The 17,932-nt window shown below is 36.4% G+C and overlaps 1 protein-coding gene across 2 annotated transcripts in view; it reads left to right on the top strand.

Moving 5' to 3' along the window:
* Nucleotides 1–10,520, top strand: part of ARHGAP5 (Rho GTPase activating protein 5) — a 59,801-nt gene extending 49,281 nt beyond the window's left edge. The window contains exon 8 of one of the 2 annotated variants that reach the window (XM_075151696.1): nucleotides 9,872–10,520. In XM_075151696.1, the coding sequence (XP_075007797.1) occupies nucleotides 9,872–9,959 (88 nt within the window). In that variant the 3' untranslated portion in view covers nucleotides 9,960–10,520. Of the gene's footprint in view, nucleotides 1–4,441; nucleotides 8,284–9,871 lie in introns of those variants that run through there. The other variant, XM_075151695.1, reaches the window with a different exon arrangement.
* The last annotated feature ends 7,412 nt before the right edge of the window (nucleotides 10,521–17,932 follow it).

The following is a 17,932-nucleotide window of genomic DNA, read 5'->3' as shown; positions in this document are numbered from 1 at the left end:
AATACAAATTCAGCCCTAAAATAGATAAAATCATATCAATAGATGTAATTATTACATGCATTTACATATTACAAATTGCAAGATGTGCTTGCATGTATGTGAAGGAAAACAAAACATGTTGTCCTGGTTTTGGCTGGGGTAGAGTTAATTTTCTTCCTAGTAGCTGGTGTAGTGCTGTGTTTTGGATTTAGGATGAGAATAATGTTGATAACACACTGATGTTTTTAGTTGTTGCTAAGCAGTGCTTACACTGAGTCAAGGACTTTTCAGCTTCCCATGCTTTGCCAGGTGCACAAGAAGCTGGGGGGGAGCATAGCCAGGACAGCTGACCCAGCTGGCCAACGGGATATTCCATACCATATGACGTCATGCCCAGTATATAAACTGGGGGAGTTGGCCAAGGGGCAGCGGTTGCTGCTTGGGGACTGGCTGGGTATCGGTAGGCGGGTGGTGAGCAATTGCATTGTGCATCACTTGCTTTGTATATTCTGTTATTATTATTATTACTATTTTACTTTATTTCAATTATTAAACTGTCTTTATCTCAACCCATGAGTTTTCTCACTTTTACCCTCCCGATTCTCTCCCTCATCCCACCGGAGGATGGAGAGTGAGCGAGCGGCTGTGTGGTGTTTAGTTACTGGCTGGGGTTAAACCACAACACATCTCAGACTTGACACAGTTATTAGTTACCTGAAATGTTTCAATAGTTCTTAATGGACCTGATAGAAATTTTGGTGTCACTTGAACTTAGTGAAAGAGTGGCAATCTCTGAATTGTCAGAAGTCTTCAGCTGGTCACCTATTTCTGTAACACAGCTGAATGTACAGTGTGAAGTACCTGGACTGCTGCAAGAAAAAGAGCTAAATGTAATTTTAAAAAATCCTGAATAGGTTTTAATGCATGCATATCTACAGAAAAATGAAATATATTAATCACAGAACTTATTGGAGACCATAAGTGATGTACACTGGCCTTCGCTCTCCAGTCCACGCTCTTTCTTTTAATGATGACTGATTTACATTGCGAGTTGCTAGTAACAAAATAAACTTTTCTTAAGTAAGAAAGGCTGCCATTTTTTGTCTCATTTGCAGTGTCAAGTAGTTGTGTTCCATTCAACAAGAAAACTGCTTGAGCGTAAGCAATTGCATATATGTATAGAGGCAGATATAGGTGGATACAGGATCTTAAAAGGAACTTGTAACTAAATTCTTTACAGTCTATATTTATTTTTAAGAGATTAATTTGTAGTAAATTACTGCTAGTATATAATTAAAATGGAAATGTTCGTCAAATGAATTGTTCGTTAAATGAGGTAAAACACTCTTCTGCATGATGGAAGAGTTCTCTCCTCATCACAAACTGATGTTCTAAATACCTAGTTTTTACATTGTAAGTCATTAGAGTAAGAGAAGTGGTATTGTATTGTTAATAGCGGTTGGTGATTGATATTATTTCAGTGTGTCCACGAGCATAGGACTTGGTTATTGAAACAAAAAATACAAGTATTATCCAGATGAATTTGCTATTGAAATATGAGAGACCAATAACCATGAGAATATAATAAATGGCAACAATGAGATGAATTTTTCTTTAGTGTGATAAGCACCTTTCAGAGCATACTAGCTATCTAAATTGTGGTTGATTAACTGTAAGCAGAAGTGAGTTTTAAAGATGGAGTTGAAATAGGACAGTGTTGGATTGACATCGGCTTTTTTGATACTGGTTGTGTTTTATGTTTGTTCTTGATAATGACTCCCTTTATACATAAGGCCTAATATGGCATAATATGCTTCTGAAGTCTGGGGAAAACATAGGTGTACAGCTTTTAAAGTCTGATCATGGAGCAGGTTTACAGCCTGAAGTTCCTGAAGAGTTTGCAGTGGAGCAAGGTAACAGGATCAAGAGAAATGGACTCTTCATTTTGCATTTTGAATGAACATAAAAGAAGGTGAATAGACATTTGCTAAGCACTTACAAGAAGTTTCTGGAGTAGTTTGGAAAAGTTTGGTAGGAGATGGCATACAGGTTGGTAGGTTTTTGTTTACCCTTAGAAAGGACAGAGTTAAAGTTTAAACACGGGAGAGAATAAAGTTGACTTTTCATTATGTTTAATGTTGTTGTGAGCTGCAACCGGGAAAGAGGTGCAATGCTCTTCCCCTTTTCTCACTTCTAGCCATAGATTCCCACTGCTTCATTTGTTGGATCTAATGATTATTCAGCTGCAGCATGTACTAAAAGAAAACAGAAATATGGGAAATCTAATTTTCTGCAGAATACAGTAGCTGATCTCAGAGACCCTGTGCCAGCCCTGTGGTCTGATGCCAGAAAGTTGATGGAGAGGGAGAAGAGGGGAAGAATGAAATTTCACCTGTTGTCCACAGCAGCAGCAGTCTACAACTAGATCAGATTAGATTTAAGAAACAATATGAGAGAGACAGCAAGCAATGAACTCATGACAAGGGGGGAAAAAAGGTGCATGAGAAGACCAAACACATAATCAAATCCTAGAGGTGTTTAAGGATGTCAGAGGGTATACATTTTAGCCCATGCAACTGAAGAAGCCCCTTGAAAGATGTTAAATTCAGAGCAAAAATGGCAGGAAAAAAGCAGTCTGCAAAACAGATGATTTGGCTTTTATTTCAGTTTTACTTCGTAGCAGGTGCTATTTTTTTCCCCAGTTTTATAACTTATCTTGTTGTAGTTTGTTCTCTAATGAAACACCATTGTAGAGTTTGAAATCCCTTTTGGTGTTTTTCATTGTACTCATTTTAGGCAAAAGGTACAGGCAGTTCTGATTCAAAACTGACAGATTCATTGTCCCATCACAATGTCTTACACTTAAATTTTATTTAATCCTTGGTGACAGTCTCACTCATTGTTCTATCTCTAGAGTATAGTTTAGGAGGAATTTATACACAGAAGTATTTGGTATAGGAAGAAAACTCTTTAATAAAAATGCTAAGCAAAATGTAAGCTTACATTTATATTTTTGGGTTTTTTTAATCCTTAAATGAAGTTAAAATGTAATTCTTTTAGGAAGGAGAATATGGATATTACTGTCACTCAGAAAGAGTGTCCAAATATCCTTTGGACCAAACTTATTCAAAACAGATTGAGAGGCAATATTTGTGTACCCTCACACTATTTGGAATAAGTAATGTGCATGCTAAAATGGAAGTCTACCCTTTATAGTTACCACTATACATGCATTGTAAATGAGTGAAAATATTTTCTTATAGCATTAATTCCAGTGTTTACTATGGTTTTCACAGCTTTCGAATCTATGGACTACAGCCAGCTGTCAGAAATTCTTGCAGTCTGCTCTTGTTAATCATCAAAACTGTAACTGACAAGTTGCTGAAGTTTTATTTTCTGTCTATTTGTGCAGGACAACTGTAGCTCAGTTATCTTTGTGCTGTCCACTGTAATAAAGGAATTGCATGTTCCCAGCTGAATATTTTAGGTGTTTGTCAGATTTATTAACACACAATTTTTCATGTATCTCTCACTAATTACTTCTAAATAAAATTGTGATATTACTTTAGAATGCAGAGTATTTTTGGAAAATGAAATATCCTGGCTCTTTCTATCCTATTACTATGAAAAGCAGTGCGTTTTTCTGAGGAGACATTTAATTGTAGATGATAAATTTGGTAACAGGATTGTTTGTTGTTTTTTGTTTTTTTTTTTTTTTTTTCTTGTAATAGTATTGTAATAATGAATTTAGATCATAAATGAAGAACTTGTTTCAGCCCCTGCTTAAAAGCAGGAAACTTCTAGGAAGAGAAACCCAGTTGGAAACCTTTGTGTTATACATTGAAAAATAGAACAGAATTAATGTGTGTTGGTACTAGTGAAATTTCCACCGATGATGTTCTTTACAGCTTGGCCAAATTCTGTTGCTGGCCAGTATGAAAAAGCCTGCAGAGATGTGCTTTAATCAACACTTGATTTTTTGGTTTTGTGTTTATTTTTAATGTGATCTAATGTGATGCCTTTTTCTTTGAGTGCCATAGATGTTAGTTAATATCTGACTGTCCTGCAGTAAGAAACCATTTCTGTCATTTTTCTTCTAGACATTTTAATGGACAGAATTTTAATTTTACAAAATCCTATAGCTGGTGGAGAAATTTAAAGTTTGTTTATTATTGTCACTTCAAAATGTTGGTTGAATGTTGAATTTCTTTCTTGATTTAAAGCTTAATCAGATTTATATTTGTTAGCTATCCAAACCTGGAAAAGTCATGGTTTCTAAATTTTCTTCTGCATAATTGCTTAAAGAAAACAAGAATGATTGTTTTAATGGATAGCTGGAGGAAAGTAACAAAAATCTTGAGATTGTTTAATAATAATGCTTACAGTTAGAGAGCTATGAAAATATTTTTAGTTGATTGCATATCGGTTTTAATTCATTCTGTGCATGTCATTCTCGTTTCAGGGTTAGTCAGCAATATAAAACCAACTTTATGACTGCAGATAACTTATCGATTTGTTTCTGGCCTACTTTGATGAGACCTGATTTTGAAAACAGAGAATTTCTTTCTACCACCAAAATCCACCAGTCGGTTATAGAGACCTTCATTCAACAGTGTCAATTTTTCTTTTACAACGGAGAGATCATAGAAGCACCTAACCCAGTGGCCTGTCAGCCACCGCCTTCCAACGCAGTGCAGATGGTGGAACCAATGGTACCTCTTCAGTTACCACCACCACTGCAGCCTCAGCTGATACAGTCACAATTACCAGCAGACCCTCTTGGTATTATATAAATAGAAGATGATTGCAGGCAGCCTGGCACTGGACAGTAAAGTCAAGCTATAGACATGCATGTTTCAGGATACAGTAATGTACTTCATATTTATGAAAAATAATTCCCATCCAGCTGATTGGACATCTTTTTGTTATATCCCGTACTGTGTTCCTCATTTGTACACACTGCAGATAAAAACTATGTGATAAGCATGACTGGAGAGGTTTAATTTTTAAAAGCAAAAATAGCTATAAAGTACAAAGCTGCTGCTGCATGATACCTTATTGCAATCACTATATCATTCCTGTGACGGTTTGTCACAATATATTGTGAATAAAATTTTTCTATAGAAATTTAATGATTTAAAAAATTACATTTATGAAACATTCAACGCTTACAGCCTGCTTTATGGCTGTTTTTGTTATTTAACATGCTATTTTTGGCAATTTTATTCACATTCAAGCATTCTGTGTAAACAACTAAAGCCCAGCTATAGTTTATTTTGTAATCTCCTGGCTACTTATGTGACGGTATGCTTAGGATGGTTTATGGAAGAATGCAAAATGCACTGTTGAGAATTTTACAATCCCTCACCATCCATCTTTACTTGTAAGTAAACCTGTGGACAGTTTGTTAAGGGTGGGTGAACTTGCTTATTATTTCTTACAGCACAATACCAAGGACATGCTTGTTGTAAAAGTGAGTTTCAAATATTGTACAAAAATTTTGATGTTGCCTACTTATTTCTTTATGTTCCATTACTGAACTAAACATTTTGTAAAACTGTTAATTCTGTAAACAGCTGCATGTTTAAAAGATCATTGATGGTCTTGTAAACTTAATCTAATATATTTTAGATATTTTAATTTTTCCCACTTGGGAATACATGTAGTGTTTAGAAAATAGTTCATGACATTTTCATATAAGGTTATATAACTTTTCATACATAAACATGAATTTTGTTGTAGTAAAATTCTCTAAACCAAACAATGTTTTAATCTAGGACTTCAATTAATCTATTCTTTAAATCTATTTTTATGTGACCCTTTAAAGATATACAAAAATGCATTGCTAATACATAGCAATAAATACTTTGGGTACTGACAATTAACCTCTTTGGAGTGTATGTATATAAAATCACATAAACTTGTATTCATATTTTTTTCCTGTGGTATGTTGTACTAAAAATTCAAATGACTGATTTTTTTTTTTTCACCATATTTTTAAATTATCTCTTTTTCATTTATTTTTCTTTTACATTGGTACCAATTTTGCTGTAAAAGAATGCTGCTTAATTTAAACAAATCTTTTGGTTAAATATTTTGTTAGTGGTAAAAAAAAATTTAGAAGGTTACAAATTGTAGCAAAGGGGAGACCATAGATAAACACTACCTGTGAGACTTTTCATAGCAGCTTTTTTTCTTTCATGCTCAAAATATACCTTTTTAGGTCTGCAAAGAAGAAAACAGTTTTAGCTCATTCAGCTGCTAGAATGTTTTGTGTAGTTTAAAAAAAAAAAAAAGCTTTATGATGGTCACTGTTGTAATCTTCACTTATAACAAGATTTAAGATCGTCTTGTATGTATTATAGTAAATAGATGATTTTGAGAATTAAGGCTTTTAAGAGTTTGATTTGCTCCATTTTCCCAAAATAAAAATTGCCTTTGCCACTTATGTCCTAGGTATTGTACTTCTAATTATGACTTGGATTATCATTCTAGATTACTATGATACCATAATCCCGGCTGCTGTTTGAAGTACATGTATATTATAAATTATCTTGATATTGTGTTATATTCTTGCAAGTAATTATCTTTTCTAAGAAAACATAAAAAAGAAAAGTCAACCCTATTCCTATTGCAAAGCACACAGGAATTAATAGTACAATAAAGTCTGTCCTGTAAATTGTAGTATTCTTAACTTGTTCTACTTTACCTGTTGTCTATATAGCTTTTATTTATAGTTGTCAGTCTAATCTTGGCATGTTTAGCAAAGAAAATGAAACTTCAAGAGTTTTATAAACTATTTCTAGGTTGCTAAAGAATTTATTTTTCTACTGTATATGGTATAGACAAAGCATCCACCTGTACAGGAAACAAGTCTATTTCTAATAGAAGTAAGATTAAAAATAAATGCCAGTCATATCCATATTTAAAAGTTCTATCTATAAAGTATCTCCAGTCTTTGTAATGTGAATTACATTTTAAACTTTCTACAAATTCCAAGTTGTTTGCCATAATATTTAACTAATCTTTGAATACTAATTTTTAGAATAATTTACATTCCATTTCATGACAAACTTTCACGTTGAACTTGTGATCAGAAATATTGGCAGTATCATTTATTTCTTGTGTATGATGTTATGGCTAAATCACTTCATGATTTTTAAAAATCTTAACACTGACGTTTGGCCAAATATGAAAGTATTATTACATTTACTGGATAAAACATAAAAAGAGAAATAATAAGAAAGCATGGCATGTGGCACTTAATTGTCACATGGAAGAGTCCCTGCATATTGTTTGCATTATAGAAGTGTTATGTGCAGGAATGTGGATATGTGTGTATGTGTAATATATACACTTTGATATTTTTTGTGTTTGTGTGTTTATGTACACAAGCACATGTGCACAGACTTGCATGCACATATATCCACATAGTAAAGTTTTTAAAAGATACTAGGAAATTATACCATCATTATTAAAGATTTATAATAGAGCTTTCTCTATCATTATTTTTATTAGTGCTATAAAATGAGGAAGCATGTCATTATATATGAATTCCTCATACGTTGGCTCATGTAGTCCCTTCTAGTTTTAATGAAAATCCAAACAATAATAACTATATTTTTTAATGTGAGCATTTTTACAGTAATATCTATCTTGATAAAGATACAAATGTATATTATTTTTGGTTGAGCATCTCGGTGACACTTTATGGAGTAGTTTGTCTTTTTTATGTAATATTCGTATAGACATACTGCAGTGTATTGTCTTTCAATGTTTTAGCCATTTTAAAATCCCAGATCTAAGTTACAAAAGTGCCATTTTAAGTAATGCTTAACAGGTTATTTCAAAATTCCTTACCCTTCATGATCTTGGAATTTTAACATATATAGTGTAAATAGATTGCAGATGTCAACTTAAGTGAAAAGAAACTTTTTTGTTGTTGTATGTTTTCTCCATTATTTTAATCCTGGTTGCTAGGAAATTATAGATATGTTTATTTTTAGTTGCTGGAGTTTAGCTTCCAATATTTATGATAAATATCGAAAAACTATCAATTGGAGATTTAAAAAATTGGCCTTAGCTTACGTGCTTATTTCAGTTTTTTTCAGTAATTGTGATGCTGTTTGTCAACTGAAAAAATTACACATATAAAAAATTTTAAAGTAAAAATTTTGTTCTTTGTTTATAATGTAATCGTTTGTTGCTACATCAGCAGAATACTGCAGTGAATTAAATATCAGTGAAGCTTATTCTGTATAAAAGATGCAACAAATAAAATACTAAGATGCTTACTGTGTATAATGTTCAGTTTAGTTGCCTACTAAATTTTTAAAGGCAAAAGCACCCTATCTTTCACATACACAGAGATGAAATTTAGCAGTAAATCTTGCTAAACTGAGTGCACCAAGTGTTTAAGGCCTTCTCGGGGCGGAGGGTGGCTCTCTTCTTGCATTTGATACGTCTTTTTAAACTGCTGGATTTTGGAAGTGATTCTCACAATGGTGAAGACTCTTCTGTGGGTAATGCACCCCCCCAAGATGGATACGTGCATGCACTAGGGAACAGGCTTCGAAAGTGACAGAATGTAAGATGTTCTATTTAACTGTGCAGTGCATGTGGAATTCTGTGGCTCATGTGACCTCTTACATTTTCCACCTGATTGAGCTGCTCAGCAGGAAAGGCTGTGATTATGGAAACCAGTTTTTCAGTTTTCTACCATGCTAAAGGAATGGTCTCTTAAAATTATTTTTCCTACGGAATTTTTAAACCTGAAGTAAAAACTGTGGGTTTTGAGGTCAGCTTTAAATTTTCAGAGTTGTACATTGCTGGTCATAATTACTACACGGGATAAATCCAACTTTGATAATAGTACTGCTTTTAGTTCATGTGCATGCAACATCTAGGCTTAGTTTGTTTCTTCAGAGCATCTTGTGTCATATGGCCGATGCAGAAATAACTGCAAAAACTTCCTGACAGCTTTCAAATCTGAACACTGTTCAGGTTTTGTTATATATCTTAACACTTTCAGATACTGGAGCATTTTAATCTCAAATAGGATGCGTCTTACCTCTAATTTACTCAGTGTGCAAATCTCAGTTTTTTAGATTGCTGTGTCAAAAACCATCTCTACTGAATCTGAAGCATAATGCAGTGTTCAGGCTCTGCAGCAGACCACAAGTTTCTGATGAATAGCTGTCCTAGAGAACCAAAGTGTAACGTTAGTGTTCACTTCTGTCAAATTCGATCCTTCAACTAATTCATAGTTTCCATGGAATCAGAAGGGATGAATTTAATCTGTCATCATGGCTAGTGAAAGCGAACACTTCCTTCCTTTTTTTATTGACAAATTCTTTCCCAAGTGTGTAGATGGTGCATGTTACGGCTGTTGCCCATATGTTTCTCATCTTCCTTATAAAATGCAATGCATGTGTGTTTAGACCTGGTATTTTTGTTGCTGAATTGAGTGCCATTGATGCCTAGCCAACATTCTGGTGCTTTTATATTACAGAATAGGGTTTAATATACCTGATTACATTAATAAAAATTTGTCTGTTACTGTTTTTTATTTGGTGTGATTTAGAAAATATGAAGAATTAAATAATTTCACTGAATGCCAACAGTGCAGTAACTGTGGGTTTTCAGTCTTGAAGTGTGATGATAATGAAAGGCTGTTGTGGCTTCTACTTACAAGCTGTTTGAGTTAAGAAAAGGTGGGACGGGAATCTCGTGGTGGTACTACTAGCCATGACTGCATGTCATTGCCTCCGGGGTAGGTACACTGACTTGAAGAGTACCTCTGGCTGCTTATGTGACTGACTGATTTATATAGCGTAACTATAGTGTGTATTTTCCCCAGAATTATGGTATCACTATCTATCTCTTCTTACAGATACTTCTGCTTCACAACTGAAGAAGTGAAGGGAAGGCAAAGCAGTCTTTCTCATCTCTTCCTGCAGTTCTCTCAGATTTGCCACTGATGAGAATTGTCAGGGGCTCCTAAATTGCTCTTGCAGGGTTTTACTGAATTAAAATGTAGAAAATGTACAGAGCGGTAAGTTATGAGTTGAAGTTCTTTGGTTAACTGACACCGAGTGCGATGAATCGGTGAAGCACCTGGAAAAAACCAAGTTGCGCCATTAAATGAGAGGTGGTGTGGTCTCCCCTGGAAGGCTCCACCCTCGGTACTTGGCAGTGGGAGCTGAGTTTCTGCAGTGACTGCCCTTACTTGGTCATATTGACCTTGTGCAAGTTGGGAATGAAGAAGAGATGAAGAAAACTACCTCAAAAAAATCATGTAGTTTGAACAGCTGCCTCTTAAAACACTTAGATGAAATTATTAAACATAGAATGTAGGAAAAAAAAAAAGGAGAATGAAATGTCCATTCATTATTGAAATATGTGTATATATATACACATATGCTTTTTTTAACTTAGTAAAGAAGTAGATGTTGATATAGCGGTTCTAACATAGTAACAGGTGGCCAGCCTGCTACAGATAAATATTGCTTACAATTCAGGTGTTAAGTTTTAAAAACTGAATGTAAACAGATGTATCTAATTTTGATATCCTATCTGTGAGTTGTCTAGCTCTAACATTGGTTTAATTTTGTTATCCTATGTGGTCACACAAATAAGCCTGATTTTATGTCCTTTATTTAACTGTATTAGAGTTGAAAAGTTTCTTTATCTCTTCACATTTGACTGCTTTCTCTATTCTTTCTTCTCTTAGTATTTCTTATTGACTAAATTAGTCTTAAAGTCAAAACTTACAATTTATAACATGATCATAGTACATGACTCCTGTAAAACATACTGGGTCCCACATAAAGTTTATAAAAGTCTGTCAATACTCTTTTGTCCCCTTTTGTCCGCACTTGTCTGTGCACCCATTTGTTATTTTGGGTATGCAGGACCTGGGGCAGTGTGGCACTTGTCCATGTCTGGAGATTCTGATCACTAGGAGGTAGTTATCGGGATGATCCTTTTCCGTATCCTAACCTGCTTTTAATGACAGAGTGCTGGGAAGAGCAGCTAGGAGACCGTTTAAAAATGGTGAAGGATAAATACTGCGAGTTCTCATTATGTATCAGTGAGGTGAAGATGCTTGCCTCAGCTGGGCTTATTTCTGTGCTAGAGGTTTGTGTGTAGGGAGCTTTCAAGCCTTCCACTGGTAGAGTAAAGGGAGGAGGAGGTGGGAAAACTCTTCCCTATACTCTTCTCTCTAATCTCAAGGACCAGTGTTGTTATTGCAGAGTTTGGGGCACCAAGTCCTCTATGTCCGATGTGCAGTTTCGGCCCCACAGAAAGGGGGTCATGGATTAGCGTGTGGCCTTCAACCAAAATTGGTACAGCTAAACAGTGGGGACATGCGTACCCACCTTAAATTGTTCCTCAGCATCCCTGTTCCTGAAGCATGCTGCCCTGAGAGTCTTTTCTTGTTGTTTTTTAATATAAAATAGTTTTGAGTGGTATTACCACCACGATCTGCAGTTCTAAGTCATCTTACATCTCCTTATAGCTGGCCAGATTTATTTACCAGGATACAAAGCTTCCCCTGACCTGAAATACTTCTGGGGAAGTAGAAATCAAGCTCTATTCTCCTTGGGCTTGTACATGGTGATATCGAGTATTATTTTGTTTTCTGTCTTCTTTTCAAAGAAGGTAGTTTCTAAGAAAAATGAGGGCTGAAGTGTTACCTGTCAGAGGTGTGTTTTTGTAGCATGATAGTGACACCATGAAGTAAATGCCCAGCTCATTCAATGAAGACATGGAAGTAGTGTAAGAAGATGTGAATCCTGCTGGAATCATGTGGAAGACTGTCTGTGGCAGAGAAGTAAATTGAGGAACAAATTGCGCTCTCAATCATGGCTATAGTTTCTCTTTGAAGGAAACTGAATACTTTCTCCCCCCTCCCCCAGAAGGGAGGTGAACTGGTGTGCGTGTAATGTGATTGTCAAAGCTGAGCTCTGACCCAATAGGGAAATGACCAAACAATTTGATACCAGGAACACCCCAAAAGACCCTGCAGACATCTATGTCCAATCATAGTATTCGAAGTATCCAGAGAAACTGGATGCTTCTGGTTTTTTCCAAGACCTTGTGCTTCTCATAAGCTGAGGGACAGGGTCTCATAGCTCCCTTTGGATTTTGACCGCTGCCCCACATCCAGTAGGCTACTTAAAACATTGGCCGTAATAAATGTGTTTTTAAGCTACTGATCTGTAAATAGGTTAAGTCCGATTTCCTGAAATGTTACCCTTTCGCCCCCGACCCCCCCTTTTTCTTTATTTTTTCTTTACGTTTTCCTCTCCCCCTTTACCCGCCCTGGAAACAGCAGAGCTGCTCAGCTAGAGTTCCCTCAGTATGAAGAAGGGATTCTGCTGCAGGGCATTCTCATTTGGGAGTACTTGGCTTTAGATCTCGCCTCTCCTCCTTTGCACTACAAGAATGTACGTTTGTTAACTTCTGGGCTTGCTACAAAACCTATTTTTTCCCTCCTCCCTAAAGTTGCCGAGGAAGAGCAGGCTGAAGCAAATGTCTATGGACAGTTAATTATCTTTGTGCATTAATTTATGGGACAGGTGCCCAGAGCCCTAGGATGGCAAAATTTCTTCAGAAATGTAAAGAAAAAAATAGCTTACAACTTCTATGAGTCTCCTTCCTTCTGATGTACTGGTTAAGGAAGCCTACAGCTATTCTTGCACCGAACAGTAGTAAAAAGTACATTCTGAACTCATTTAGATGATAAATGTCTCTATATTCTGAATTGTCTTGCAAAAAAAAAAAATGTAAGCAATTGCCGCCTTGCAGATAAGTGTTGCACGTATAGCTGAACTGAAGGACTACTAGAAAGCGTGCTAAATATGAGCAAATAGGATGCGCGACTACTTCAGCTCATCAGTAGGAAGCTAAGAAAGAATGGGAATTTTAAGAGCTTAAAAATTTTAAACTGAATTGAAGGAAATATTTATGGTGGGTATTTTTTCCTTTCTAGTGTTTTCAGTGGCTTCTGTCTGCGTTTTTATAATATGAGGACATGTTCCAACACGCTCCATTCCCAGTGCTGCAATGCTCTTAACAGCCATCCAGTCATATGCTTGAGGAGGAGACTGTTGAGGAGGTGCTGAGGACAATTTGCACCAGCCTTTTCCCTTTCAACGTGAGAACCAAGAGCTTTAAAAGAAATGCCTGCTTACAGGAAGTCTTCTCTGGTTTCATGTAGGATAAGAGAGATTCCCACCCTGACAGAGTTTTCAGGAATATACATGGTTGACCAAAACCACAATCTCGACAGTTTCTGTGGGTTTTTTTGGGTTGGTTGGTTGACTTTTTTCTATTAAAAAGGAGGGGGGAAAAAAGCTAATATGCATTTTTATTGTTGAATTTGAAACAACATTTTTTGGGGGGTGGTGGAATTTACTATTCAAATAAAGTATTAGAATTAGCTAAGTAATCCTCTGGAAATACCAATGAAGTATTCATATTGAAGAGAATAGCCTTTTATTGTTAGTTTTCCTAGTGGCATCACCATTTTCTGACTAGCAACCAGATTCTTTCTTATGGCTTTGTAGAAGTATATTTTATTTGCAGGTATATTAATGCCATTTATAAACTACTACAATTGCATTCAGTAGGTTCAAAAAGATCTCGTGTGGAGGTATCTGCTTACAGGAGGCCCTGGATTATTCTTTATTCTGATGGTGAGTGAAAGGGATCCGGATTTCTTACTGAGAATATAAAAAGGACACAGCTGACTTTCTGCCTTATTAAAGAACAACTAGGGTGACCTTTTTTTGCTTGAACTGGCAGAAGTTTGTTTTCATCTGCAACTGGCACTACTGCAACTGCAACATCTGGAGCACCCATATACAAAGGAAAGAGAGCCTGTTCTGTGCATGTAGCTTTCCAAAAAGAGAAGCAATAGATAAAGCAGATAAAAGCATGTCTTCATTTTTCCTTACTGGAAATTTGACTACAAGAATGACTGTTTTATACTCTCATCCCATAATGTGGCCGAGTATAAATGCCAGATTTATATTTTCTACCCTGTCTCTCAAAAATAATTAGCAGACCTGTGTTCCTACATTCGTTGTATTCTCATTTCTGACCTGTACCCAGTTTCTTTTAAAAGAGAAGTTGTCTACACATGTACAAAATCATATTAACTCAATGGCAGTATTAGCTCAGTTTTTAGAAGGTTTAGTGAATGTTGTTGGAAAACAGTCTTTGGTTAGAGTTTATCTGGTAAAGTTAGACCAAGTCCTGTGTTATTGTTAAAATGCTTCTCTCCTTCACCTTAAAAGTGAAGTAGAAGCTAACTCGAGATGGAAATGTTGCACTGCCTGCTTTGGTGAAGGTACAATTAGCAAGGAAGGAATTACAGTTTCCCTTTGCTGGTGAAGTCCCCAGCAGGCAGCTTCTACTTGATCAGTGGAAGGCTCACATACGTGCATGTACACATGGAGAGTTATGAAAATGGCTCTCCGACACTGTTGTTTTCTCTACTCATTAATCTATTATTTCTGTGTCCTCAAAGTCTCAGATTCAGCTATGTGTAGCACAACATGTTGAGTTTTCCACCTTGTGTTGGAAACTAAAACTCAAATTTGCTGTGAGTGCATGAATTTTTAGTCTATGTCTGCTTCCCGAAGAGCACCCATGCTTTATCCAAATATTTGGTATTCAGGAAGCAGAGGAGAAATTAAAGGTGAGTGATTTTTACTTCTGTGAATTTCAGAAAAATCTGGGAGATTCTGTATTGGGAATTGGCCCCTGTTCTGTGTCTGGAGGAGATCCAGCTGCTCCGACTCTACAGGTGCGCTGCCGGTTGCCGGTCCCTTGTGTCTTGTTTCTAGGCAGGGCAGAGGCTCAAAGGTTGGCCTTTCATGTGCAGTTGTATCTGAAAACCTGTGGTACGTGGCTGTGTACTGCCCTCTTCAAATACTGCAGAGGGAAAGACCTCTCCCTCTGATTTTGAAAATAAGTTTAGAAAACTATCTTCTTGTTTCACATCAGCTATGTGAGTATTTGCCCTTTTGCTCAAGAGGCTTAAAGGAACACCCTTCTGTTCCTGAACTGCAAAGTTTCCCTGGTGCTTCTGATTTTAATTGACGTAGGAGATAAAGAATTGTGTAGACAAGTTTTCAGAATAACTGAATGGCAAAATGGAAGAAAGGAGTTCAAACACATGCATGAGATCTTCATGTGCGCATACTCACTGAGCAGAAAATAATGAAGTCCTTTTCCCTTTTGACTCTGAAAAATAGTTGGTTTAAAGATGCGTATAAAAATGCATGGGCACGAGTATAGTGGTCTTCTCAAATTTAGGGATCTGATCTCACCCTTTGGTTTGTTACAGGAACTGCAAATGATATTCTTAGCAAGCCTACTGCTAAAAATTCTTCGGCCCTCCCTGCTTCCCCAAACGAAACAAGTAGCGAAGAGCAAGGAGTGACCTTGCTTGACTCCCATCACGCGGTGTTTCGCCGTGAGTCGCCTTGCCCGTTTGTCATAGCCAGCTCTTGTCTCTTGCCTTGCACTTAAATCACACGCTTTTGGAACAAGAAACTTTTCATGCTACGGGGTATTTGGCACCTTCTTGGTGGTGTGCCTAGGGGCCACACCTGTACAATAACACAAGTAAACTGGCCGATACAGGTATGATAGCTGGATTATGCTGGTTTTTGTAAATCATATTGGTGAAATTTCATTGGCTACAATACCAATAGCACTGTAATAACTTTGTGTATATTTTCGAGAAAGAATAAGCATACAATAGGAACTGCATTTAGAATTAAGAGGTCTTATAATGATTCTATCTTCACTCATTGCCCCCCCGCCTTTTTTTTTGTTTTGCTGATCCTCTGGAAGTGCATTCACTTTTTTCCTTATGTGACAACCTACTTTCTTTCTGTTTTCCATTGCTAGGTGGTAGACCTCTACGGCCATATAGTGTTTTCTGCTAACAAGATTCTGGAAGTTGTGGAGACTGCACAGATTGTTTAAGAAATGTATGGTCTATGAGGAAAAAAAAAAGCTATATAACATTGAGAATAATTTTTAAAAGGCCAAAAATAGGGAGCCAAATATGGAAATGGATAAGAACTAGAGTTAAGGCAAAGGTCTTCAAAGGGGGAAGAACTTAGTTTTTAAAGAAGATGAAGATCCACTTCAAGATGCAAAAGTAAACTACTTCAAAGAGAGGGGAATGGCTGCGTGTGTTAACATAAGGGTTCTAGCTCAAGGTATGCAAGTGGGTTTATTTGACTACTTCTCTCTATTTAAATTGTTGTGCTGGTTTAATCAATACAAGTGCTCATTAGGTTTTAAAATTTATTGAGATACAACAACTCTTGACTCACAAGAGATAAAAATAGATATTATCTTTGAATGTACAAATGTAGGTCTTATTCATTCCTGTATCTGATGGAAATTCATCTATACTTCTCTTCTAAACCTGTGAAATGGATTCCACAGCTTTCTCCATGTCTTGTTTCAGAGATTCAGTAACCTTATGGGAAGAAAGATTCTGCTGGTAGACAAACTAAATCTTCTTTGCTGCAAGATAAACCGACGACTTCTAGTTCTATTGCAAGTGGACGTGGTGAATATTTATCACTGTCACCTTTATGTGATCTTTAGATGCTGGAAGACTGCTATGTCCCATTTCTCTCTCACTGCTTTCCACAGCTGTCTTTTCTTTGTCCAAGTAACACGTTACTTTAAGCTTTTTTACAGTTTGTGTTCATAAACCCTGTAGTATTTTTGTTGCCTTTCTTTTAAGTATATTGGTGGTCCAAACCCGGCACAGTCCTGACCACTCTACTAATACAATTACCAGTGTAATATCTCTCGTATCTTGTCAATAACGTGTAAGGCTGATGAGCCCCTAAGCCGATGTAGTACAAGCCCTGAGTTTTATTACCAGTGTGTACTTTTAAAATGGTACCATTCAAACGGGGGGACTGGTTTTAGCTGAAGCTCGCGAGATCCAAGTTCTTCTATTACACTGTTCAGTGCGAGTTTCTGTCCACTCGAGGAACTGAAATGGTGTGAACTGTTGGCTTACAGGCGCCTCCTCAGCAAGTGCCTGAGCGACGGGGAGAAGATGAGGGATGAGGCGTTCTGCAAATCTGGCTTCCAAAGAAGTTGAGAGGCAAGTGGTTTTATCAGTCGTTCCTCCTGAGATACTAGCTATTAAATCCTGCTACAACTCTGTGATCCAACGCTGTCATTGAGAAGGATGGTAGGGAAAACACAAAAGACAGTGAGCCTTGGATAAAAGCAAAGGCGGCCTTTCAAAATGGTTACTGAATTGAGTGGTGAGGAATAGAAGATGTGTTTCTTCTTAAAGCATATATACTTAATGCAGATGTGCTGTTTTCCTCAATTATCATGGCTGGCTTGCTTTAAAAAAATATTAAAATAGCTTTGTTCAGTGAGGATTCTAGAATTAATATTTGCTATTTAGTGGATGCTTCTAACATTCAAGAGAGAAATATAGTTAGGTGACATAAGTTAGATGTCTTCACTTCTGAATTACTTCGATGTATCCAAAATGTTAAAATACTTCCCGTTTCTTGGAGTACCCAATTAACATTTTATAACTCCTTATTCTAAAACTGAAAGAAATGAAGATTTTTCTTGCAGCGTTTTTAGTTTTGTCTGCAAAGATATATGTGATGTTGTATAAACAATGCAAATATCTTTGGCACTGAATCCCATAATAAAGATCTCATTTAGTACACGCTAATTTAAGATTTAACGTCACGTTTCCATAAGGTTTGTTGACTATTAAATTTATGGCTCCCTTCATCAGTTCCAGGGCTAGATAAAAGCAACAAAAAACCCAACCGAAGAAAACCCTTTCATTTGCGAAGGAAATACCACTGTCTGAAAGTCTGTGATTTGGCCTTTTAAACACACAGCTGTCCTCCTCTCATTCTTTTCA

This window comes from Calonectris borealis, chromosome 5 (assembly GCF_964195595.1).
Source record: "Calonectris borealis chromosome 5, bCalBor7.hap1.2, whole genome shotgun sequence".
In the NCBI taxonomy this organism is placed as follows: domain Eukaryota; kingdom Metazoa; phylum Chordata; class Aves; order Procellariiformes; family Procellariidae; genus Calonectris; species Calonectris borealis.
This window is presented reverse-complemented; position numbering and strand designations above follow the sequence as displayed.